The 26,969-nt window shown below is 42.4% G+C and overlaps 1 protein-coding gene across 1 annotated transcript in view; it reads left to right on the top strand.

Annotated features, from left to right (window-relative positions):
- Golgb1 (golgin B1) overlaps positions 1–26,969 on the top strand; it is a 65,637-nt gene that overhangs the window by 2,605 nt on the left and 36,063 nt on the right. Inside the window, exons 2-8 of the mRNA XM_037209774.1 lie at positions 5,647–5,741; positions 7,201–7,341; positions 7,520–7,672; positions 10,303–10,431; positions 20,058–20,183; positions 22,211–22,333; positions 23,751–23,864. Coding sequence (XP_037065669.1) covers positions 5,647–5,741; positions 7,201–7,341; positions 7,520–7,672; positions 10,303–10,431; positions 20,058–20,183; positions 22,211–22,333; positions 23,751–23,864 — 881 coding nt within the window. The remainder of the gene's footprint in view (positions 1–5,646; positions 5,742–7,200; positions 7,342–7,519; positions 7,673–10,302; positions 10,432–20,057; positions 20,184–22,210; positions 22,334–23,750; positions 23,865–26,969) is intronic.

Below are 26,969 nucleotides of genomic sequence, written 5' to 3'. Positions count from 1 at the left end.
GTCACAAGCCGTCAAACACGGCTGCGATGATGTCTTTGTGTCTGTGTGAGCTTATGTCTGTGTGAGCCTATGTGTGGAAAAGTAATAAATTATGTAAGGGCTTACTGCTATGAATCGTCAGGTTGCTTATGCACTTACTACTCAGAAAAATAAGGTCGCCCACATTGCTATTAACATGGTGCCCTCACACGCATCCCTGTTTTCATCCTGGATGAAGGATGTAGGGTGAGGAAGTCACTCAGAAAAAGAGTTGTCTTTGTGTGTCTCTACCAACCAAGCTTTGTAGAGTGGTGTTACTGGATGAGTTACTTAAATTCCCTGTCTTAGTTTACTCATCTTAAAATGAGGGCTACTGATAGTACCTCTTTTTAGCGTTTTTGGATAAAATAAACAGTGAGGATAAGTAGGTCTATGTAAAGGCCTGGAGCATTGATTGTGTCTGTATGCTATAGTTGCCATTTATTTCTAAGTTAACAAAAAGTTTTGCTTTTCTAATTGTAAAGGAATAGCCTAATATCGAATATGATTTTTCTAGCTATAGTAGCAACACTGTCCTATTAATTCTTCAGCCTGGTTGTGGATCACTTTGAAAGTTAAGAACTCAAAACCACTGAGGTGCAATCAAATATGCATGAAATGAACTTGAGTGGCTCAGTGATGTACTGTGGGCATGTGATTCAAATTCCAAAGCAAGTGATGCGGGAGTATGTACACACAGGCACACGCTTCTGCTATTTATTTTGCTTATATTCCTGCGCATGTTGTACTATGTTCTCTGTGGTTAGGGATGTGCCATCTATTTCCTTATTATTATAATTCCTAGTGAAACACTACATACCTGATACATATTTTTTAAAATAATAATTGTCAATAAACAGTGAAGGCTTTGAGAAAATAAACTTTTTTATTTTTGTTTCTACTTTATTTTAAATTTTATTTTATTTGTATGGGCGTTTTGCCTGCATGTATGTCTGTGCACTATGTGTGTGCCTAGTGTCCCTGGAATCTAAAAATGGGTGCCAGATCCCCTGGAACTGGAGTTACAGATGGTTGTGAGCCACCATGTGAGTGCCAGGAATCAAACCCAGGTTTTCTGGGAGAGCAGCCAGTGATCTTAACCACTGAGCCATCTCTCCAGCCCAAGGCTTTTTATTTGAATTCATAGTACTTCATATAACTTTGGGTCTTATGGCAGGGAGTGTGTGGCAAGCATGGACTTGAAGAGCTTTTTTTTTTGTTTGTTTGGTTTTTTTTTTTTTTTTTTTTTTTTTGCCTGTTTTATAAATCCTTGGCCTTCACATGGAGCTCTGTTTTAGTTTTCTGTTTAGTGGTGCTTTGTAAAATGATAGCAGTCACATTTTCCTTGTGTGAATTTTTCACCACAGTGTTTTCCATTTGCCGATTCTTACAGTGTGTTTGCCATTTGTGTTTCGGGATGAGCCTTTTAGAAGGGATAACCATCTTGCTCCATTTAGCGTTCATGCCCGTGGCTTCCTGGCCTTTGAGCTATACAAAGCTCCCAGCTGTGTGAAAGATGCCTTCTCTTTGGCATGCTGTAGTTTCAGTTCCAGAACCCACTCTTGGGCCGTAGAACTGCATTAGTTGTCTCTAACTAGTCCTTATTCTTCATCTCAAGGTGAAGGAGTTGACGTTGACAAGGTAAAGTGACTGAGGAGCACGTGTGATAGCACGTGTGATAGAACCGTGGCGTGCTGAGCCAGGAAGCTGTTACTAGCTCTACATCATGCTTTTTCTACATTGCCATTCCCTTCCCATCAACCTTGGGGATTTTTTTCAGTCAGTCCATCTTATCTTTTAATGACAGTGTACAAAATATTTAAGATACAGTGCTTCGGGTGGGTACGTACACATGTGTTGCATCCTAACGTACTTTATTTTTTATTTTTTTTTTAAAGATTATTTATTTATTATGTATACAGAAGAGGGCACCAGATCTCACTACAGATGGTTGTGAGCCACCATGTGGGTGCTGGGAATTGAACTCAGGACCTCTGGAAGAGCAGTCAGTGCTCTTAACCTCTGAGCCATCTCTCCAGCCCCACGTACTTTATTTTTACGTTTCTCTAAAGAAGTTATAGCTTAAAAACATTGAGGAGTCCTATGCTTGAGATTCCAGTACTTTTCTCATTAACCCAAAAAGTAGTACTACCACAGTCCAAGCTACTCAAAGAAGTAAGTGTGGGTGGACCAGCAGGGCTGCAGTACAGATGGAGTTGGGGATTGGTTGGGGAATCTGAGCTGAAAGTGATGGAAAGCAGCCAACTAGCTAAGTGTTTATAGGTCAGGGTGTGTGACAAAGCCTGGCTTTAAGTCTAGAAACTCCCTTATGAATATGCTAATTACCCTGAGTTCATTACCGCCCACAGTATGCCTGAATCTCAACATCATATACCTTATAGACTATATAGATATATAACAATAAAAATAAGAATGAAAACTTCCTTATGGGTGTCTCTAAACATAATTGTTTAACAATTTCTGTTAACTTTTCTTAAAAGCACTTCTTATTGGAAAACAAAACACAAATAAAGAAAACCACACTAAAATATATGTAGTTTCATAAGTTACTGTAACAAATATGACTTGGTTAACCATTCTAGAAGCCCTTCCATATGACCTGTCCCATTCATAGCCCTCTCTCCCTAAAATAATCACTTCCTTGTGGTTTCCTCATAGTTTTAGTATCCATTTGGGAATCTTGCCCTTTTCACACTCGATACACCTCCCATCTCTCTCCTACAATCATCTATTGAGAAACATAGGTCCTTCGATTAGGGCCTGGAGAGATTGCTCAGTGGTTAAGAGCACTAGCTGCTCTTTTGGAGAACCTAAGCTTGATTCCCAGCACCCACATGGCAGGCAGCTCACAACCGCCTGTAACTCCATTTCCAGGAGATCTAAAGGCTCTGTGCTGGATTTGTGAGCCCTGCATGCACATAATGCATAGATGTGCATGTAGGCAAAACAGCCATACACAGAATAAAATGCAAGCGCCAAAACAAATTCTTAAAAACTTAACAAAGATTAATACAGTAATTAATGCAGTAAGTAAGTAAACCCTTAACCCGTACTGTGGTTAAGGGGTTCCAAACCGTGAGTGTTAGTACAGTGCCATGAACTGAACTACAGGTAGACTTCACTTCTGTCACCATTTCCCACTAATATCCTCTTCCCATTTCAGAATTCAATCTGATGTCATTCTTTGGGTTTAATCAGAGTGGTCTCACTTGTTTTAGTCTCTAGTTTGCTATTGTGCATTGCTGTGAAGAATATAGGTGAGCTGTTTCTAGAATGTCCTGATTTTAGGTTTTCCTGGTGTCTGTCATAACCTTGGGTTATGGTTTGTGGGAAGAACACTACAGAGGTAAGGTATTCTCATCACATCAGAGGGTGTATGTTGTGACAGTCTTGTGGTTGAGATGGCATTACTGTGACAAAATGAACTTAAATATTTGCTCTCCCAGTTTGAGGGTAGGGGAAGCATGGTGGAAGGGGCGTGAGGCAGCTGGTGGCTGTATCCATGGTCAGGAACAGGAGAAGAACATGGTACCCAGTTCCTTCCTTCCTTCTTATTCAATCTAAGACCCCAACCCATGGGATAGTGCCACTCATATCCAGGGTAGATTGTACAGCTTCTAACCCTTTCTGGAAACACTCTCAGAGACACAGCCAGAGGTATTCTCATGGTCGTTCTAAATCCAGCTAAGTTGTCAGTGGCCATTAACCATCTCTGTGACTGCTGCATCATTGTACTCTGATCTGTACACCTGTACTCTTTTGAAATGGCTTGCTAAGTCCAGTCCATCCATACTCAGAGAGTGGGACAAAGATCACTTCTCACAGGGGCATGGAGCAGGTGAGGGTGAAATTAAAATCTACTTCTTAAGGGGGTGGTTGTTATGTTAATATTTTGGAATTCTTGTGTAAGGCGATCTGTTTCTTTTACTTTGTTTCTTTTGGTATATGTATGTATCAATGTAGACAGGTATATTCTTATTTGAATTACATTTCTTGCTGTGACTTTGATTAACTTATTTTGTGAATTTTTTTATTTTATTGTTTAAATATTTTGTCCATTTTATTTTTTGTGTATGGCTGTTCTGCCTGCATGGATGTCTGTGTGCCATGTGCATGCAGCAGCACCCGAAGAGGTCAGAAGGGAGCATCAGATCCTCTAGGATTGGAGTTGCAGACAGTTGTTGGCGGCTGTGTGGGTGCTGAGCAGCGAACCCTGGGCCCTGGAAAAGCAGCTGGTGCTCTTAACCTCTGAGCCGTGCCACGTTCCCATTGTGAGTTATGTTTAGCCTTGCTCAGAGAGAGCTGCTTCAAGTGGGTTCCTTGTGCCTCACTTTCCAGCTCTTCTTCCTCTGTCTTATGTCTTCTCTGCCCAACACTGAATCACCTGCCATGTCTTCAAGTGGGGGCCTTTTATGTCATGCGGTGTTTGCGTAGCCTATATTTTGTTAAAGAATTTGAATCCTTTGTTGTGACCATGGGAAACATGGTCTATGGTAAGTTGTCTTTTCTCATAGGATTCTTCTTTCATATTACTTACAGTATTGCTGACCTTATGAAATAAGTTGCATAGTGTTGCCTCCTATCTTCTGGAAACGACGTAAACTGATACGATTCAGTCCTCACCAGCTGCCACTCACTGGTGGAGCCCTCTTGACCTGGATTTTTCCTTTTTCAGAAAATTTTAAATAAAATATAAACCCAGCATCATCTCATGTATGCGTGCTTATGCAGATATAGATGTATTGCCATACATTCAGCTGAATGTGTTCAGACTCTAGCTTTATTACCTTGACATTTGGGAGCTTGTACCCTCTAAAGGACTGGCTCGTTTTACCTACTTTTCTGACATTATGGATGTAGGAGTATTTGTGTTTTCTCTTAATGTATGGCAGGTCAGTAGTGATGTTATATTTTCATTGGTGATATCAGTTGAAAAAATTCTCATGCTTCGTCATCCTTATTGCTCTTTTCTGAGAACAGCCTTTGTTTTATGGGTTTTAATTTTCTGTTTACTGATTTTTGCTCTAGGCTGCATTTCCTCTTTTCTGCTTATGTTGCTTTTTGTTTCTCTAATTCCTTGCAGAACTAGCATAAGATACTGATTTCAGTCATTTACTAATATAGATATTTATACCCCATTTTGAACAGTGACTTTGCTGACATCACACAGTTTGTCAGGAAAACTACATGAAAGAATGGGATCGGGGACACATGAAAGGGGAAATCCTGTTACATCTTGGTGCTTAATTGGAAATCAGAAAAGGGTAAATCTGGAAGAAGAAAAACTTAAGGTTTTTGTTTACCAGTGGAAAAAAGGCATTAAAGACAGCCTTTAAGACATACTTGACAATTACGTCCTTGTATTTAAGGATTGTGTTCTTGCATTTTACTTTTCAAATTGATCCTGGTGATGGCACTTACAATATGGCCCCTGAGCAGGCCAGGGTGTGGCTGTACTTTACACACTGCCTGGATGCGTAAATCCACACCTTATTTCACGTAGGTGATATGGGTACCAATGTCTAGCGGCACTTGTCTGCTGCATTCATTCTCTAGCTGCCTTTCTGTTTTTACTGATTGTTGCATTTTCTTTTCTTTCACCCGCAGAGATGCTGAGTCGATTAACAGGATTGGCGAATATTGTTATTCATGAATTATCAGGAAATAGTGCTGACCAGAGCATGACAGCTCGTTTAGAAGCTGTGAGTAACTCTGTCCAGATCCAAACTGATGAGACCTCCGTTCGGGGTTTTTCTGAGGAGTATACCTTAAGCTAGAGGAGTGTGGGCAACCTCCCCCAGGCAGAGTAGAAGTGACGGTGAAGAAAACTGCTGCGACTCTGGAAATGAACGTCTGCTGAGGATTGTTAGCCTGAGAGCTGTGGGGACCGAAACCGAGTCTAGAGGAACTTGGAAAGATGGTCTCTGTTGGCTGCTTGACCTGTTTAGGATCATGTTGTCTTAAGAAGTCATTGTCACCATCTTCCTCCTCCAACTCCACCCCTTCCTCCTCCCACTCTCCCTCCCCTCCCTCTTCCCACTCCTCCCCTCCCTCCTCCTGCTCCTCCCCTCCCTCCTCCCGCTCCTCTCCTTCCTCCTCCCACTCCTCCCCTCCCTCTTCCTACTCCTCCCTTCCCCCTCACACTCCTCCCTTCCCTCCCACTCCTTTCCTTCCTCCCACTCCTCCCCCCTCCTCCCCCTCCCCCCCCTCCTCCCCTCCCTTTTCCCTCCCCCTCCTCCCCTCCCTCCTCCTACTCCCCTCCCTTTTTCCCTCCCACTCCTCCCCTCCCTCCCACTCCTCCTTCCCTCCTCCCACTCCTCCCCTTCCTCCTCCCACTCCTCCCTCCCTCCTCCTACTCCTCCTCCCTCCTCCCACTCCTCCTCCAACTCCTCCCCTTTTCCCACTCCTCCCTTCCTCCTCCTCTCCCTCCCCTTCCTCCTCCTTGGGAACATAACTCCTGGTTCATGGGAAAGGTGTAAAAAGTAAAAGAGGAGACTGGAGCACCATTTTTGTTTGAAAACATCTGTTTGTTTCTATCAATCCGCTTACCTTTCTTATAGTTGGCATTGTATTTTCTGACCCTTAAGGATTCAAAAGAAGTCCACCAGCTTTTTGAAAGACAAGCAACAAACTAAATGGTTAAGGGGTGTTTGTTTTTTTTTTAAATTTTCAAATAACTTTTTTTTTATTTTATTGAATTTATTTTGTTTGAGACAGGGTCTCATGTCTCCCAAGCTGGCCCCAGCTTGCTACGCCGCTAGCCAAGATGACCTTGGACTCCTGATCTCTGAGCCTGTGCCTTCTGGGTGTTGGGGTCATGGTTGTGTGGTGCTGGGAATTGAAGCCAGGCTTTAGTGCAGCTAAGGCACAGCTCTAGCCCTTAGCTCATCTCTAACTTTAAATTTGGGGTTTCTCCACTCAGTAATATGTAATCCTTGCCTCACTTGATTTTCCTCCTTGATAAAATTAGAATACTAAAACTTGAAGTTTGACAAAATACGAACTGTGTTGTAATGGTGAGGAACAGTGCTGCGGGACTGGTTAGGGCTCAGTTTCGAAAGAGAGGAGTTGGGCAGAGGCTGAGGTGAGGATGTGCTAATTCCTGAGAGTCGGCGACGCTTTTCCCTGTGCAGTATTTTTCTTGTTTTATGTCTACCACAGGAATCTGATATGGAGTTAAATAATAGCATATCAGAGGATGTTCTGGAACGCCTGTCTGATGCGGAGAAGCGAGTGGTGGAGTTAAAAGAAATCATTCGGCAGAAAGACCTTCAACTCCTGCAGAAAGATGAAGCTCTGCAGGTACTGTTGGTTGTTCGGCCGTTGGCTGAGCGTTTGATTACAGACAGGTCATTCTCTTCGAGTGTTCGAGAACCTGGGTCTTATTCCTAAGGGCTGTAGGCCTGCCGCCTGCCAGAAGTAAGCTGTGTGCTAGGTAAACAGTGAACACTCCCTTATTGTCTCCATTGCTCTGTGGCAGGAGGAGCAAAAAGCTGCCGATACCAAAATGAAAAAAATGAAACTGCACGCGAAAGCGAAGATCGCGTCTTTGAATAAACATATAGAAGAACTGAAAGCTCAAGGAGAGGCGGCTTCGCCTACGGATCCCCAGGCAGTGGCGCGGCTCTCCGAGGTATGAGGACTGGATAGACTCGGTGTCTCCCGACAGAGCCCTGTTCCAGCAGACTGGCCGGAGTGCTGCCCTTCCCTCCCAGCCTGTGGTCTGCCTGGACTGAAGGCCACACAGGGAGAGCAAAGGCATACAGAAACGCGGGCTCGAGTCGGCAGTTGCTACCCAGACTCCCAGTCAGAATTTGAAAGGGCTGACGGGAAGAAATCAGTACTGACATGAGACAGAGAGGAGAAACATATACTTTGTGGATGAGTTTGATTCTTGGTTAGAACATTAAAAACTATGATCTCTAAGATTTTCCCCCAGCTCTGAAATCCTTTTATTCCTTAGCTAATAGAGAATATTCTCTGTTTCTGTAAGTGAATAATGGTGCATTAATGTTTCCTGAACTGTGGGCTGAGTAGCCTGACTCACCCTGGTCTCCCTGGAAGGGGGCTCGCCAGGTTTATGGTTGCCACTAGAAAGCAGTGTCCAGTCGGGATGCAGAGGGACGAAAGAAAGCTGTCTTTAGAAGAGCCTGGGGGTGTCGCAGTATGCACTCTCCTGGCCTCTGCTTGAAGCCACATTTGGGGATCGATTTAGAGGACAGGGAGTGTCAGGTTTGGGGAGCATCTGTGCAGATTATGCTGAAGCCAGTGTATCACTGCACACTGTGGTTACAAGTCAGCCTAGACGTCACCCTGCCCCTGGCTTCTTATTCTCAGGAATGTTAGCTCTGAGGGGAGTGGGCTCAGGTTCCGAGCCACAGCCTTGAGTACGCTTGTTACCTTCCAGTACCCTGCTTCGCCTTGCCTTTCAGGAACTAATGCTCACGGGACATCACTTTTCCTTGTTTGCACTGGGGTATGGCTCAGTGGACGAGCACCTCTGCGATGTGTATAAGGCCCTAGGTTCAGTTCCTCGCACCGCAGGGGCATGAGAAAAGGAGGAGAAGAGAATAGGATTGTTTAACATCTCAAAGTTGATTTTAAGAGCAAGTAATGTCTTTGAATTCTTTTCCTTCTGTATGGTTCCTATGGCAACTCTCTTCCCCTGGCTGTGTGGCAGGCACTAACCTTTATCTTTTCGTGTTTATTCTTTCAGACTTCCCTTGAGTCACGTTATTAGGTTTTATTTATTCATTTTAAGCTTACTACTTATCCCTCAGGCCTTCAGTGTGTCAGCCTCCTATACCTTCATTTGCTTTCCCTGTTAAATAAATGGTGTCCAGCAGTCCCAGTCCACTCCAGCTGTAAGTGTCAGCAGCCTGGTCACCATGGTATGCCATGGTGTGCTGTGTGTGTGGGGGTGTGTGGGAGCACAGCAACAAAGGGGGGGTATCAGAGGCAAGAAGAGAGTGTCAGATCCCTTGAAGCTGGAGTAACAGGTGTTTGTGGGATCTGTGGCTTGTTACGTGCGTTCTAGGATCCAGACCCTGGTCCTCATGGTTATATAGCAAGCGTTCTTAAACTGAGCTGTCTTCCTGCCCAAAATTCACTTGTTGTTGGGTTTTGTTGTTGTTGTTGTTGTTGTTGTTTTCTTGCTCCTGTCGTCGTTGTTTGATTTGTTGTTGTGGTTGGTTGGTTGGTTGGTTGGTTTTGGTTGGTTGGTTGGTTGGTTTTGGTTGGTTGGTTGGTTGGTTGGTTTTTTTTTTTTTTTTTTTTTTTTTTTTTTTTTTTTTTTTTTTGGTTGGTTGGTTGGTTGAGACAGGATCTCTCTGTGAAGTTCTGACTGTTCAGGAACTCTAGACCAGGCTGCCTTCTAACTCAAAGAGATCTTTCTGCTTCTGGCTCCTAAGTGTTTCTGTCAGTTTAATAAAGCTGTAATTATTGCTCTAAAGAGCAAATAGTGTAAAAGATAAAATATATATTAATTATAACTTTTGTTTTTTGAGGAGGAGGAAAGGGTTTATTTGGCTTACATTTCTGCATTACTGTTCATCATTGAAGGAAGTCAGGGCAGGAACTCAAAGAGGGCAGGATCCTGGAGTTAGGAGCTGATGGAGGGGTGCTGCTTACAGACTTGCTCTTCATGGCTTGCTCAGCCTGCTTTCTTAGAGAGCCCAGGACCACCAGCCCTGGAATGACACCCCCCACCATGGGCTGGGCCCCCTCATTAATAACTTCTTAAGAAAATGCCTTATAGCTGGATCACATGGAGTCGTTTCCTCAGTTGAGGCTCCTTCCTCTCTGATGACTCTAGCTTGTGTCCAGTTGACACACAAAACTAGCCAGTACAACTGACCCCTCGTCAACTTGACAAACACATCACTATTAAGCTACAACCCTTTTCTTATTCATCACAAAACCTCACATTAAAAACTTAAATAACTTTAAAAGTCCCACAGTCTTTCCAAATTCAAACATATTAAAATGTCAATCCCTTTAAAATAGTCAATCTCTTTTAAAATCCTGTCTTTTAAAATTGAAAGTCTCTCAACTATGGACTCCAATAATATATATATACATTTCTACTTCAAGAGGGGAAAATCAGGGCAGAGTCACAGTCAAATCAAAGCAAAACCAAATTCCAGCTGTCCAGGATCTGGGATCCACTCACAATCGTCTGGACTCTTCTTAAGGGCTTGGGTTACCTCTCCAGCTCCACCCTCTGCAGTACACTCAATAAAGTGACTTTATTGTATTTTTCAGCATGATGCGAATTCTACAGATGAAGAAACGAAAGGAGAAGAGATCAAACATGATCTCCAGGAGAAGGAGAAATTAATTAGTGATTTGCAAGCCCAGCTTCACCAGGCACGGGCAGAACAAGCCTTGCAGGTGAGAGTGAGTTACCTCATTATAATTAGGTACAGCCTAATAATAACAGCCAGTGGACATCATGGTAAATGCCTCTTTCTGCATACCCAGTCGCTATCTCCCGGCACTCAGCCCCCCTGCATGCCCCTCCCTCCCTTCCTCCCTCCCTCCCTTCCTTCCTTCCTTCCTTCAAGTCTAGTTTCTTGGTCAGAGCTTGCATTGGGGTGCGACTTCTTGGTTGATAATTGCACATACAATATTCTTTCCATACATGGCTCACATGTTTTGAGAAACTCTTGAATTATATGATTTGCAGCCTTTGATCAGCTCAGTTACTTTCATTTTCTTCCTTGCAGACTTCTGTTTTTGTTAGCCTTTATTTTTGGCTATATATTTTTTAAACAATTTTTGATAGTATTTTTTAGATTTGTCCTTTTTCTTACTTAACTCAAGGCATTCTGCTTTGTGTTTGGTTTTCTCTTCTGAAATGAGTTCTCTTTTATAGCCACAATAAAATTCATGAGTTTTATTACTTTTTTAAACTTTCCTAATTTTAATTTTCCTTTCATGTCCTGTACACTTTTCTTAAACATGTTTAACTCTGAAATAAGTTATAATTTCTTTCAGCATATTGTTCTCCTTATTCTTCATGAGTTTTGTTGTTTTTGAGACAAGGTCTCACATTGTAGCCAGTTTTCCCTTGAACTTACGCCAGGCAGCCTGTAATTCCAGCCTGTCTCAGCCTCCTGAGTGCTGGAATTACAGTCGCGAGCCACCATGCCTGGCTTTTTAATGACATTATGTAATTATTCATTCTATTTCATGTGTGTATGTTTTTGCTTGCATGTCTATTACATGCACTACATGCATGCTTAGTGCTCATAGAGGTCATGCACGCTTAGTTCTCATAGAGGTCAGACGAGGACGTCAGATCCCCTGAACAGAGGTACAGATGGTTCTAGGTGCTGGCAACCAAACCTGGATCCTCTTAGGAGAACAGCAAGTGCTTGTAACTGCCGGGTCATCGCTGAGCCTCTGTAGATACAGATTGCGTATGGTCCTTTGACTGGATCCTCTTATGTTCCTATTTTTGTGTGAAGTTAGTTTTTCTAAACATCTAATTTGTTTTAGGAGAAAATTTCACAGACTCCTGTTCTGTGGTTTTTGTTGCTGTTGTACTTAAGTATACGGGAGCTAGATTTCTCAGATTTGTGGTTTGTCTCCTCCCACCCTTCACTTTGGTCTACACCATCATGGTCCAACAGTACTAGCCAAACACTGTAGTCAACTCACTTTGCCATCACAGGTGATTATGTAAACAAACAGTAGAATGTCTATAGTGAAATGCTAGTTAAAAATGAAAAGGAGGGTCCGCAGAGGTAGACGGGCCCAGCAGCTGCGGCCGACAGGGATATTCAGGCCCAGCGGCAACCCACAGAGGTAGACAGGCCTGGTGGCAGAGACAAGCAGACACAGGTAGGTCCGCAGCGGTGGCCCGCAGAGGTAGACGGGCCTGGCAGCGGCGGCCTACAGGGACATACAGGCTGGGCGGCAGCCGGCAGAGACATAGAGTCCCGGTGGCAGCCCACAGAGGTAGACGGCCCGGCTGCAGTGACAAGCAAAGGTAGGTAGGCCCGCAGTGGCAGCCAGAGCAGAGACATACAGGCCCGTCGGGGGCCGCAGAGGCAGACAGACCCAGTGGCAGCTGACAGGGACATACAGGCCCGGTGGCGGACCCGCAGAGGTAGACAGGCCCTGGGACGGAGACAAGCAGGCGCAGCTTGGAACAGGGACGCCTCTAACCCCAACACCTGGGGAAGAAGCTATCTCCGTGGGACGGAACCAGAATGAATCTGAACGCTCCGTCTGAGGACAACCCAGGGCCCAGCTGCTAATCCTGTGAAACCCAACAACTTGGAGGTGTTGGTGAGACTACCCCGCTCAGCTGAAACCCATCTGGGAGAGGATTCAGAACCCTACAGTTTGAAGTCTGAAGAAACAAGATCAGCTGAGGAGTTGACGAATGAACAAAACATGACCTGGGAACCCAGAAGAAGGCACTACCCAGCCACCAAACCAGATCACCAGAATCATAAGTATATACTTCACCGACTGAAATCAGCTGCCCCTGAAGAAATAGCCCAATAGCACCAATTTAACCAAGAACCCCTACTAAACCAAGACTAAAAATTAGAACAAGAGAGGCACTCTCAGACACATACACCACCTGCACCGCACAGAGGAAGAGATGAGTAGACGCCAGTGCAAAAATACTGGCAACAACATAAAGACCTATATGGCAACATCAGAACTTAATGATTCTACACCTGTAAGACCTGAACATACCAAGACAGAAGAAACAGAAGAAATCAACCCTAAAAATGACTTTAAGAAGATGATAGAGGCCCTTAAAGAAGAAATAAAACATTCCCTCAAAGAGGAAATAAAAACTTTGCTTAAAGAGGAAATGAAAAACTCCATTAAAGAGGAAATAAAAAACTCCCTTAAAGAAATGGAAGAAAAAACGAACAAAAAATGGGAAGAAATCAAATCAAGCCAAGAAAAAGCAATTAAACAGATGAAAGAAACATTCCAAGATCTGAAAAATGAATTTGAGACAATAACGAAAACACATGCTGAGGGAATGCTGGAAATAGAAATCCTGACTAAACGAACAGGAACTACAGAAACAAGCATAACCAACCGATTGCAAGAGATGGAACAGAGAATCTCTGACACTGAAGACACGATAGAGAAAATAGATTCATCAGTCAAAGAAAACATTAAAGACAAAAAAGTTGTAACACAAAACGTCTAGGAAATTTGGGACACCATGAAAAGACCAAACCTGAGAATAATAGGGATAGAAGAAGGAGAAGAATACCAACTCAAAGGCACAGAAATATATTCAACAAAATCATAGAAGAAAACTTTCCTAACCTAAAGAAAGAAATACCTATGAAGATATAAGAAGCTTACAGAACACCGAATAGGCTGGATCCAAAAAAAAAAAAAAAAGTCCCCTCGCCACATAATAATCAAAACACTAAACACACAGAACAAAGAAAAAATATTAAGAGCTGCAAAGGAAAAAGACCAAGTAACATATAAAGGCAAACCCATCAGAATAACACCAGACTACTCAATAGAGACTATGATAGCTAGAAGATCATGGACAAATCTCATGCAGACACTAAGAGACCACGGATGCCAACCCAGACTATTATACCCAGCAAAACTCTCAATCACCATAGGCGGAGTAAACAAAATATTCCAGGATAAAACCAGATTTAATCAATACCTGTCCACAAACCCAGCCCTACAGAAAGCACTAGAAGGGAAAATCCAAACCAAAGAAGCTAAACACATCCATGAAAAATCAAGCAATAGATAATCCCACACCAACATACACCACAGAAGGACAACACAACACAACCACAAAAAATAACAGGAATTAACAATCACTGGTCATTAATATCCATCAATATCAATGGTCTCAACTCACCTATAAAAAGACACAGGCTAACAGAATGGATAAGAAAACAGGACCCATTTATCTGCCGCATACAAGAAACACACCTTAACTTCAAAGACAGACACTACCTCCGAGTAAAGGGTTGGGAAAAGGCTTTCCAAGCAAATGGACCTAAGAAACAAGCTGGTGTAGCTATCCTAATATCTAATAAAATAGACTTCAAACTAAAATCAATCCAAAAAGATCAGGATGGACATTACATATTTATCATGGGAAAAATCCACCAAGATGAAGTCTCGATTCTAAACATTTATGCTCCAGATACAAAAGCACCCACATTCATAAAAGAAACACTACTAAAGTTTAAAACTCACATCAAACCCCACACATTAGTAGTGGGAGATTTTAACACACCACTCTCACCAAAAGATAGATCTACCAGACTGAAACTTAACAAAGAAATAAAGGACCTAACAGATATTATGACTCAAATGGACATAATACATATCTACAGAATATTCCATCCTAACACAAAAGAATATACCTTCTTCTCAGCACCCCATAGAACCTTCTCAAAAATTGACCACATGCTAGGCCACAAAACAAATCTCAACAGATACAAAAAAATTGGAATAACCTCCTTTATCTTATCAGACCACCACGCGCTAAAGTTAGACCTCAACAACAACAAAAATTATAGAAAACCCACAAACTCATGGAATCTGAATAATGCCCACCTGAAACATCAATGGGTCAAGGAAGAAATAAAGTAATTAAAGATTTCCTAGAATTCAATGAAAATGAAAGTACAACATACCCAAACTTATGGGACACTATGAAAGCAGTGCTAAGAGGAAAATTCATAGCTCTAAATGCACACATAAAGAAGATGGAGCAATCCCATACCAATGAATTAACAGCACAACTGAAAGCTCTAGAACAAACTCACCCAGGAAAAATAGACGCCAGGAAATAATCAAATTGAGGGCTGAAATCAACAAAATAGAAAACAAGAGAACAATACAAAAAATCAATGAAACAAAGAGTTGGTTCTTTGAAAAAATCAACAAGATAGACAAACCCCTAGCCAAATTAACCAAAAAGCAAAGAGAGAGCACCCAAATTCACAAAATCAGAAATGAAAAGGGAGACATAACAACAGACAACGAGGAAATCCAGAGAATCATCAGATCATACTTCAAAAACCTGTACTCGACAAACATGGAAAACCAGGAAGAAATGGACAATTTTCTGGATAAATACCACATACCAAAATTAAATCAAGACCAGATAAACCATGTAAATAGACCAATAACCCCTAAAGAAATAGAAACAGTCATCAAAAGTCTCCCAACCAGAAAAAGCCCAGGACCAGATAGTTTCAGTGCAGAATTCTACCAGACTTTCAAAGAAGAACTAATACCAATCCTCTTCAAAGTGTTCCACACAATAGAAACAGAAGGAACACTACCAAACTCTTTTTATGAGGCTACAATTACCCTGATACCCAAACCACACAAAGATGCAACAAAGAAAGAGAACTACAGACCAATCTCCCTCATGAATATTGATGCAAAAATACTCAACAAAATATTGGCAAACCGAATCTAAGAATACATCAAAACAATCATCCATCACGACCAAGTAGGATTCATCCCAGGGATGCAAGGATGGTTCAACATACAAAAATCAGTCAATGTAATACACCATATAAACAAACTGAAAGAAAAAAACCACATGATCATCTCCTTAGATGCTGAAAAAACCTTTGACAAAATCCAACACCCCTTCATGATAAATGTCTTAGAAAGATCAGGAATACAAAGAACATTTCTAAACATAATAAAAGCAATTTATAGCAAGCCAACAGCAAACATCAAATTAAATGGAGAGAAACTCAAAGTGATACCACTAAATTCAGGAACAAGACAAGGCTGTCCACTCTCCCCATATTTATTCAATATAGTACTAGAAGTTCTAGCTAGAGCAGTAAGACAACAAAAGGAGATCAAAGGGATACAAATTGGCAAGGAAGAAGTCAAACTTTCACTATTTGCAGATGATATGATAGTATACATAAGTGACCCCAAAAACTCTACCAGGGAACTCCTACAGCTGATAAACTCCTTCAGTAAAGTGGCAGGATACAAGATCAACTCAAAAAAATCAGTAGCCCTCCTATACACAAATGATAAAAGGGCTGAGAAAGAAGTCAGAGAAACATCACCCTTTACAATAGCCACAAATAATATAAAATACCTTGGGATAACACTAACTAAACAAGTGAAGGACCTTTTTGATAAGAACTTTAAATCTCTAAAGAAAGAAATTGAAGAAGATATCAGAAAATGGAAGGATCTCCCATGCTCATGGATAGGTAGGATTAACATAGTAAAAATGGCAATCTTACTAAAAGCAATCTACAGATTCAATGCAATCCCCATCAAAATCCCAACACAATTCTTCACCAACTTGGAAAGAAGAATACTGAACTTTATATGGAAAAACAAAAGACCCAGGATAGCTAAAAGAATCCTATACAATAAAGCAACCTTTGGAGGCATCACCATCCCTGACCTCAAACTCTACTATAGAGCTATAGTAATAAAAACAGCTTGGTACTGGTATAAAAACCGACACACAGACCAATGGAATCGAATTGAAGACCCTGACATTAATCCATGCACATATGAACACCTGGTTTTTGACAAAGGAGCCAAAACTATACAATGGAAAAAAGAAAGTATCTTCAACAAATGGTGCTGGCATAACTGGATGTCAATATGTAAAAGATTACAAATAGATCCATATCTGTCACCATGCACAAAACTCAAGTCCAAGTGGATCAAAGACCTAAACATAAATCCAGTTACACTAAACTTAATAGAAAAGAAAGTAGGAAGTACTCTTGAACGCATTGGCACCGGAGACCATTTCCTAAATAAAACACCAACAGCACAGACCCTGAGCACAACAATTAATAAATGGGACCTCTCGAAACTGAGAAGCTTTTGCAGGGCAAAAGACACAGTCAATAAGACAAAAAGACAGCCAACAGAATGGGAAAAGATCTTCACCAACCCCACATCTGACAGAGGATTGATCTCCACAGTATATAAAGAACTCAAGAAACTAGACATCAAAATACTGAACAGTCCAATTAAAAAATGGGCTAAAGAGCTAAACAGAGAATTCACAAAACAAGAACTACAAATGGCTGAAAGACATTTAAAGAAATGCTCAACATCCTTAATCATCAGAGAAATGCAAATCAAAACAACTCTGAAATACCACCTTACACCTGTCAGAATGGCTACGATCAAAAACACCAATGACAGTCAATGTTGGAGAGGATGTGGAGCAAAGGGAACACTCCTCCCTTGTTAGTGGGAATGTAAACTTGTACAGCCACTGTGGAAATCAGTATGGCGGTTTCTCAGAAAATTAGGAATCGAACTACCTCAAGACCCAGCCATTCCACTCTTGGGCATATACCCAAGGAATGCTGATTCATACCATAAAGATACATGCTCAGCTATGTTCATAGCAGGACTATTTGTAATAGCTAGAACCTGGAAACAACCTAGATGCCCATCAACGGAAGAATGGATGGAAAAAATGTGGTACATTTACACAATGGAGTACTACTCAGCAGAGAAAAAACAATGAAAGCATGAAATTTGCAGGCAAATGGATGGAACTACAAAAAATCATCCTGAGTGAGGTAACCCAAACCCAGAAAGACAGTCATGGTATGTACTCACTCATAGGTGGATTCTAGATATAAAATAAAAAACAATCAGACCACAATCCATAGAACCATAGAGGCTATATATATAGCATGGAGGTCCCTAGGATGACTGTGGCTTATAATAAATTTCGGTTTTACTCAATTATTGAAAAAAAATAGCCCAATGAATGGAAACACATGAACTATGAACCAAAGGCTGAGGGGCCCCCAGCTGGATCAGGCCTCTGAATAGGTGAGACAGTTGATTGGCTTGATCAGTTTGGGAGGCAACTAGGCAGTGGGACCAAGTCCTGTGCTCACTGCGTGAGTTGGCTGTTTGAAACCTGGAGCTTATGCAGGGACACTTGGCTCAGTCTGGGAGGAAGGGACTGGACCTGCCTGGACTGAGTCTACCAGGTTGATCGCAGTCCTTGGGGAGGACTTGTCCTGGAGGAGGTGGGAATGGGAAGTAGGCTGGGGGTAAGGGGAGGGGTGGGAGGGGGAGAATAGGGGAACCTGTAGCTGATATGTAGAACTGAATGGTATTGTAAAATAAAATATATATGTATAAAAAAAATGAAAAGGAATGAGTTATAGATCATTAGTCTGCCTCCATTTAGAACTTTAAAATGTATAAATCCTTAGTTTTGAATTAGAAAAATTATTCAATTATAATTAAAATAGTTAACTTTATATTTATTCTCCAGTTATTTATCTTGATATCAACTCTTACTCATGCTATCTGCATTAACTATGCAAATAAACACATTACAATACTGCATACAAGTGCAACAAAAAATAATTCAAACTGAGTCAACTTGTTGACATCGACTGTGTATACATTGGTCATTGCATATCACCTTAGCAATTCTCACTTGAGTGGCTAGAGAGATGGCTTGGTGGTTAAGAGCACATAATGGGACTGCTCTTGCAGATGGCCCAGGTTAAGTTCCAACACTGGCATCAGGTGGCTCATAACCACCTGTAACTCCAGTTCCTAATGATCTGATGTCCTTTGACCTCAACAGGTACCCGTATACATGTGCTGCACATAAACTCATGCAGGCACACATACATGTAGCTAGAGTTTTCCTGCCTTGCCCACAGTCAAGACAAATCTTTGTCACCCGCCAGTCCCACAGCTGCTCAGACCCAACCAAGTAAACACAGAGACTTATATTGCTTACAAACTGTATGGCCGTGGCAGGCTTCTTGCTAACTGTTCTTATATCCTAAATTAATCCATTTCTATAAATCCATACCTTGCCATGCGGCTTGTGGCTTACCGGCGTCTTCACATGCTGCTTGTCCTGGCGGTGGCTGGCAAGAAAACTCTAGCTACACATACATACATACAAAATTTTAAAATCTTAAAAAAAAAAAAAAACTCATCTAATAACAGATAAAGTTACGTAGTCAGACCAAAACAGAACTGTAATGAAAAAAATAATAATTCAGCCTTAAATTTTAGTTAAATAATATTAAAATGAAATACTTATTTTAGAGGCATCACATTTTAAGACTCTTGTAGCTTCATGTGGTTAGTTGATACCAAATTATGCAGCAAATGCGTAGAGGTTCCTCTCCCCCGCTTTTCTCTCTATTATTCCTACTCTGTTTGAACTGGGTCTCACCTCGTAGCCCAGGCTGGTCTTGCACTGCCAGTCATTCTGTCACAGCCTTCTGTTTATGAAATCACAGGCACATGCCACTGTCCTCAGCCATTTTCCCCAGTGCTAGAGCTAGAAGCCAAGGCCTTGACCACGCAGGGCAGAGAGTCTGCTGGTGAGCCGCTTGTCAGGCCTCTTCATCCTGGTGCAGTTCCTCGTAGTTTCCTCCAAGTTCATTCACATGTTTTAAACAGAGCCCCTGACTCAGTTCTGAGACGTCAGGGGGTCTAGATTGTCCTGCCCTTTCACTCTCTCTTCCTGTGGAAGTCCTGCATTTACCCAAGGTCAGAGGATGGGAAGTGTTGCTTCTCCTCTAATATTGGCTCCATCTATCCCCACAAATACTTGGTGGTGGTTACCTTGGATTTTCCATTTTCTACGGGGCCATCAGACGTAACGCTGTTGCTGTCTCTCTTCTCTTATACAATCTCGAATGCCAAGAACACCCTGATTTTCATGCTTTGCCCTTAATTCGTAGGTTTATCTTCCTACATGCCTTCAATATTGTCCACGTTTTTCGGTTCACTGTCTAGGTGGTCTGTCTCTTTGCTGTGTGAACATTCAAAGAAATCGAAAACACTGTTGCTATTGCTTCTGTCCTCTTCTGAAACATTTTGGCGATTCAATAATATTTTAAAAATTAGTATATGGAATTCTGTTTCGTGTTAAAGTGGAAAGTAGAAGGAAATATGGTCGATACTCAAGACAAACGAAAAAGTCAAAGATCTAAGAATGTCAACCCCTTTATTTAAGTAAATATTTTCCCCTCCAGCTGGAAAAGAGTTCTGCAGAGATGGAGGAGTTTGTCCTGATGAAGCAGCAACTCCAAGAAAAGGAAGAACTTATCAAGACTTTGCAAACTCAGCTCAGCCAGACCCAGGCAGAGCAGGCTGCACAGGTAGGTGATGGCGCCTTTATTAGGAGAAAGGACCATGGGGTCCAGAGTGGTGTCTTCGGCAAGTCAGTCCCAACACTCACTCAAAAGCTTGGTGGAGGACAGCATGGTGGCCAGGATATTAAAGCCAAGCCTAGGAGGGTGGGGTAGAAGAAGTTAGAAGTGTGGTAAGTATGGTAAGGGGTACATATTAATAGGAAACGCCAGAACCCCTCAGAAAGTGCTGTTTATTTTGGGGAACTTGCCATAGTTTTATTGATGACTGTTTTTGTTCATAGGTCCAGATACTCCATTTTAATAGCACACAGAGATTCTGTCTCTTAGGAATGGGGAATGGGCTCATGCTGAACTCAAAGGATAGGTAGACCAAAAGAAATACAAATTACTAGCTCCCTTATTTTCTAATTAAAATCTTGTTAGGAAGATACATCTTCACTTTAAAGTTACTTAATGAACATATAATAAAGAAGTGGGGAAGGGTATAAAATTCCTTGCTAATGGATCTAGTCATCAAATGCTTCTTCATACTCATTTCTGAAGCTAGAACCAGCCTGTCTATGCTGGCTGGCACCCTCAACTCTCTGATTTTCATAGTTTCCTGTTTGACAACCTACCACATAGTTCTTTGAGGATGCTTTTGCCTCATGCCACATTTTTATCCCTGGAGGGCCTTTGCACACAGCACACAGCTGATCGTATCCATCAAATATATTGATAACAGAGGTGCCTTTTATGTAGGAATGACCGATGGTTGGGCACACAGAATTATATACCCAGAAATTGATAACTTTATCCTATTAGCTTCTGTTGGTCTTTGATACATTATATACAGTGTAGGATAGGAAAATGTTACACATTCTTAATCTTATAAATTGCTTAAAACAAAGGCAACCAAGGCATATGAATATGTTAACAGACCCATCGTGGAGCAAGCCACTCCAAATAAAATACCAAAGGCCAAGTGTGGTGACACAAACCATGATCATAGCATTCAGAAAGCTGAGGTCGACAGGTCATGGGTTTGACACCAGTGTTGGCTACATGGCAAGTTCCAGGCTACACAGTGAGACCCTACCTCAAAAAATAAAAATGATAAAAGTAACATTAGCATTGAAGTATGTTGGGAGAGAAAAGGTATTTTGTGAACATGGAAGTTATAGAAGCTTCCACAAAAAAAGGAGAGCTAGATAACACTCTAGACAAGCAGCATTCTCCTGAGGGAAGCGTTGGGAAAGGCAGAGAAGAAGAATTCATTAAAAGGAAAGTCTGCAGGAGGGACAGACAGCTGAAGAGGACTTTCTGGGGAGGTATCGTGCCCTTGGACGCGCACACAGTTCTTTAGTCAAAGCGAATTTTTGAAAACCATACAAGTAGAATAGGCTTGTATTCAGTGTGCTGGGCTCTGCTGACTCCCCATGGGAGACCTCGATTTGGGGATGTGGGGCTGTGGGTGGTTTGGGAAAGAGGGCTGGGGGTGGAAGGAGGGAGGAGGGGGATCTGTGAATAGTATGTGGAGTGAGTAGAAAATTTCTTAATAAAGAAAAATGAAAGAAAAAAAGAATAGGCTTGTATTTCCACTTGTAGAGCAGTTTGAATAATGTTCATGAGCTTGAATTGCTCGTTTATGGCCATGAGGTTCCTGGACTGTTTTTGAGCCTGAGTCTGATACTGAAGGAGTTAACAGAAATTTAACTTCACTTGTATGTTTAATTTCCTAATCTTTTCAAATTAAAAAAAAAAAAACTACTCTCCTTGCATATGTAAAGCATTTTTAGTATCCATGAAGATTTTTAATTAAAATATGTATGAGTTGATTCTGCATTTGATAGTAGGCTTCTTCTCATGTCTGGAAGTTACTGCTGGGCCTCTTGCTCTTCCGACATTCCCCCTTGATGTTCAGAGCTGAGGGTTAGAGAACTGCTTCCTGTCAGTGCCGTGTGCCCATCTCTGGAGGGGAGGCTGGAAGAGCGGAAATCCTGTGAAATCCTCCGGAGTGTAACTTGTGTAGTTTCTCTGGTATATGTCTTCAGTTGAGTTCCATGCAGCAGGTGGTCCGAGAGAAAGACGCCCGCTTTGAAACACAGGTTCGTCTGCATGAAGATGAGCTGCTTCAGTTAGTAACCCAGGCAGATGTGGAGACAGAGGTGCAGCAGGTGTGTTATCACACTCCGCAGAGTGACTGTCATTTTGGTTCACGCTTAACCAAGACTTCCCAGCCACTTCCCAGCCACTGCCCTTCCCCGCTCTGCTCCACGTGGCCTCCGTGTGTTCCTTGGCTTCTTACTGGTGTCTTGTCTTTCCTTGCATATCATTTTTTTGTCTCGTCCTTCTTTTCCCCTTTCCTTATCTCATCAGGTTGGAACTTGGAACTTTAAAGCTGAATTTACTCAGGGACTTATGGGGAGTCAGCAAGGGCTGGTTTCTTTTTCATTTGTGGATTTACAGCTACTGTTCATGCTCTAAACCTGATCCAAAACTTCAAATAGATGAAGTCAGTTTTATATTTAAAAAAATGAGGTTAAAAAAGTGCTTTTGAAGGCACAGTCTTTCATTAAATAAGTACTTTTTAAAAAGTGCATTATGTAGATACTGAAAATTGACTTCATTGTATTTGAGTTTACCATGTACTAACTCACATTGTCTGTACTTAGAATGTAGACCCCTGTAATGAAAGGCACTTTAGTGGCACTTTGTTTGATCTGTGTTTATATATATGTGTTCATGTATGTGCAGGTGCATGTTTATGCACACAGGTATGCATGCACACATGCACATGTGTGTGGAGGCCAGAGGACAACTTTGGATGTCATTCCTTAAGGAGCCGTTCAGCTTGATATTTTTCCCCTCCGAGGTGGGGCCTATCATTAGCCTAGTTCACCACTTAGGCTAGCTGGCTGGCCAAGAAGCCTCAGGAATCCTGTTTCTACCTCCTCAGTTTGGGATTCACCTGGCCTGGCTTTTTTCATATGGAGTCTGGGGATTGAACACAAGTCCTCACAAGTACTTTGCCAATTGTCCCATCTGTTCCAGCCTCTCATCTCTTTAATCTTGAGTGAAAACTTGTTCCAAGGTCTAAGCAGTCTTTAGAATGTACTCTTAAGTGGAGTTTCAGAGTACACTACTTTGAAAAGTAGAATATTAATTGTATATATTGATTTATTTATTCAATGGGTATTTTTCAAGTGCCTGCCTGTGATTGAAAACAGAAGAGACATGGTTTTGCCTATAAAGATTGCTCTCTTTTGTAGGTAAGAAATGCATGTTACCTATGCTACTTAGGGACAGGACAGGAACTGTATGACTCTGAAAGGGAGTGTGTGTCGTTCTATCCTAAGTACAGTAAGCTCCCTGACGAGGCCTTGCTTGCATTTGGGATTGGTTGTTGTCACGCTCTGCAGAAGACGTTTTGCAGACTCTTGCTGCTGGATGGGTCATGGCATGCTGGTGTCCTACTTAGCCCTTTTCTCCCACACTCCAGAATGTAGCCTTACAGGTGCACATGGCGTTTTGGACGGTAGGCAAATAGTTGTGCTTATTTATCTGCAATTGTGTCTCCATGTTTCTTTCCAGAAACTGAAGGTGATGCAGAGGAAACTTGAGGAAAATGAGGAAGCCTTGTTGGGCCGAGCTCAGGTTGTGGATTTGTTGCAACAGGAGCTGACTTCAGCCGAACAGAGAAACCAGGTACTGGCTGTGGTCCCACTACCTGCCAGGGGAGGGCTGGTCTCTACGGTAGGTTGTTGGGCAGCAGGCAGAACAGTGTCTGAGCCATCGGAGGGTTGGTGCCCTCTATTCATTCTCTTCAGCAAACACTCAGTGCTCCCCTGATGTACCCAGTGGAAAAGCAAACACAGCTACTTCCCCAGGGCTTCCGGTTTCCATCTTTTGTCACACTTTTCCTTCATTGTTGGAGGTAAGAGTCTCTCTTGCAGAGTTTCCTCTTTTCCTCTAGTGAGTTTCTTTTTCATCACTTTCCCCTTGTCTGTCTTGAATGGTTCTTGTGTTTTATGCATGGTCTCTGCTTGCCTATTTTCGTTGGTCAACTTTCTGCTGGACGGAAGTGGTCCTATCATGCAGCAGTACTTCATTTGTCTTGCTAGACTGTATGGGCCCATGCTCTGATTTGGGCTACTCTGATCTGCCTTTGGCTTCCCTGTGCCCTTGTCCTGTCATCTTATCCAGGTAGCCAAATTCTAGTTCGGAATTAGTTCTATGGCAACACAGCCTTTGCTCGTTCACCTGGGTACTGTCCGCTGCCAGGAAAAGCCAGCCACACCCTCCTCCTTGATGCTCAGCATGCTTTCTTGAGGCCACTTTCTCTGTAGTCTCCCTCCCCTTCATCCTCATAAAACCTGTACTCTGACTCTAGGTGTCCCCTCTGGGTGTCCTGGGACAGTGAAGGTCTAGTTTCCTTTGTGGTACTTACCAGGCCATTGCTGCACAGATGGCTGTATCTGGTGCCCTTTGTCAGCTGTGTATGAGTTAATGCACTGAGGATCTTCACAGCTCCTTCCTGCAGTGGATAGCATTCTTTCCCTCATCACAGACAAAGAAACTCGGGCATAGAGAATTCCCACACACCCCTGGTTGATTTGATAGACTTCAGGTTTTCTGTCAGTAAACTAAGAGTAGTAATATTTATGTAAAGGACCTGTAGCATGAATCTTAACTGGTCTTAATAGTAAAAACTCATGAGTCAGATATAGAGGTAAATGTTGAAAGATCAGAGAGATAAAAGAAAGAACAAGCCACAGCCACCTCACCAACTCCTCAGCCTGAAACAGACTGAGATCCTGTCTCCTCCTGTCTTATATTCCTTTCTCCGCCCAGCCATATCACTTCCTGTCTCTACCTCCCTAGTGCTGGGATCAAAGGTTTGTGCCACCACTGCCTGGCCCTGTTTCTTTTTTAGACTGAATCTTGAGTAGCCCAGAGTGGCCTTAAACTCCCAAAGATCCGTCCGCCTCTGTCTCCCAATTACTGGGATTAAAGGTGTGTGCCACCACTGCCTGGCCTCTATGGCTAACTCTAGTGGCTTAGCTCCACACTTTGATCTTCAGGCAAGCTTTATTTGTTAGATCACAAACAAAATATCAAAGCCCATTGCTTTCCCATTAGCACAGTGCACATCTTGGTTCTCTTCTGATGCCTCTGGAGCTTTTCTTTTGTTTACTTTTCCGTCAGAGGCTTCTCTTCCTGCCATTAGACCGTGGACTGGCCTCAGCCAAGTGTTCTCACTATACCCGTTCTTCTCTCTCTCTCTCTCTCTCTCTCTCTCTCTCTCTCTCTCTGGTAGTAGATGTGACTGTCCCCACCAAATATTTATCTCCCAGCACTGTTGACATGTGTCCCTTTCCCTCGTGATACATGGCTGACCTACAGGCTTGGCAAGCCCAGCAAGTGAAAAAACAAAACTCACCTTCCTTCTTAAAGCATATAATTTGTAGCTCAGAAGACCAGACATGGGTGCCTGCACGCTCCTGTGCTGTGGCACTGTTCACAGCAGTCGACAGAGTAACAGAGTGCCTGCACGCTCCTGTGCTGTGGCACTGTTCACAGCAGTTGACAGCGAAAGAGGCACACAATAGAATATTACGCAGTCCTAAAAAAGGAATGCGGTTCTGTGCTTTTGCAGCAACGTGGAAAGAGTACAGACTGCTGTTCTAAGTGAAATAAGTCAGGCACAGACAGACAAATACCACGTGTCCTCACTTACACATGGAAGCCAAAAAGTTCATCTCAAAGAAGTAGAAAACAGAACAGCAGCTTCCAGAGCTTGGGAAGGATGTAGGGGAGGGAGGGTGGAGAGGATGCTAAGTGGGTACAGGGATACCTGGATCTGTGCTCATCTGTAGAACAGAGGGACAGCTGCACTGGCCACAATTGTTTTAAATCCTAGTAGAGAGGATTTTAACTGTTAACACCAAGAAAAGACATGCTGACATGACCTATGCCAGCGACCTTGATCTGATTGTTCTGCATTCTGGGTCGTGCATTGAAATGTTACATTCACCCCACAAATAGGTGTAATTGTTATGTGTCCAATTCAAAACACATTTAAAAAATACTTTAACCACATTTTCTCTCTTAATGGACTATTTACTCAAAAGATTAAAACTCAGGCTTTATTGTTTCCTTTGTATTCTCTAACCCTACAATTAATTGTCAGCCCTGCTGATTTTATCTCTTAATTATAGACTCTGCCTTCCTCATCAGTAACATCAGGACCCAGCTCTGGCTTGGGAACATCGTCACAGAAAGAGCTCTTCCTGACAGGGTTTTGCCTCTGTTCTTCCTCCCATACCCCATGTATCCTCTTCGGCGTTGAGAGGGTCGTCTCTTCAGAAACTTGTATGACCACAATCCTTACTGCTTAAAGAACAGCTCTCAGTTTCCTGATGATAAGGCACCCCCTGAGCTTCATGGTGGTTCTCCAGCCCTCTTTCCTTTTGTCACTGGAGATTTTCTTGCTCCTAACTCCCGCTACCTTGGTGGTCATGTTTTTCTTGGCTCTCTGCCTGACGTACCATTTTTAGTACTTCCTTTGCCTAGCTGATGGCTCCCTTTTACATTTTAGATCATTTGGCTCTCTTAAAGGAAGGCTGCCCTCGCCCATCCCTTTCCTCTCCCCATGGACACTTTGCAGATGTTCCTCTGTGTGCTTGCATGATGCTCAACCTGTCTCCATGCCTGAACCCCGACTTCCTCCAGGGCATGGACTAGATGGGTTTGTTCATTGTGGATTGAGGCCACTTTGCTGTAGACTATGCTGGTGCAGAAGACTAGTAA

The sequence above is a fragment of the Peromyscus leucopus genome, chromosome 12 (assembly GCF_004664715.2).
Source record: "Peromyscus leucopus breed LL Stock chromosome 12, UCI_PerLeu_2.1, whole genome shotgun sequence".
Classification (NCBI taxonomy): domain Eukaryota; kingdom Metazoa; phylum Chordata; class Mammalia; order Rodentia; family Cricetidae; genus Peromyscus; species Peromyscus leucopus.
Note: the sequence above shows the minus strand (reverse complement) of the source record. Positions and strands in the feature narration are given on the sequence as shown.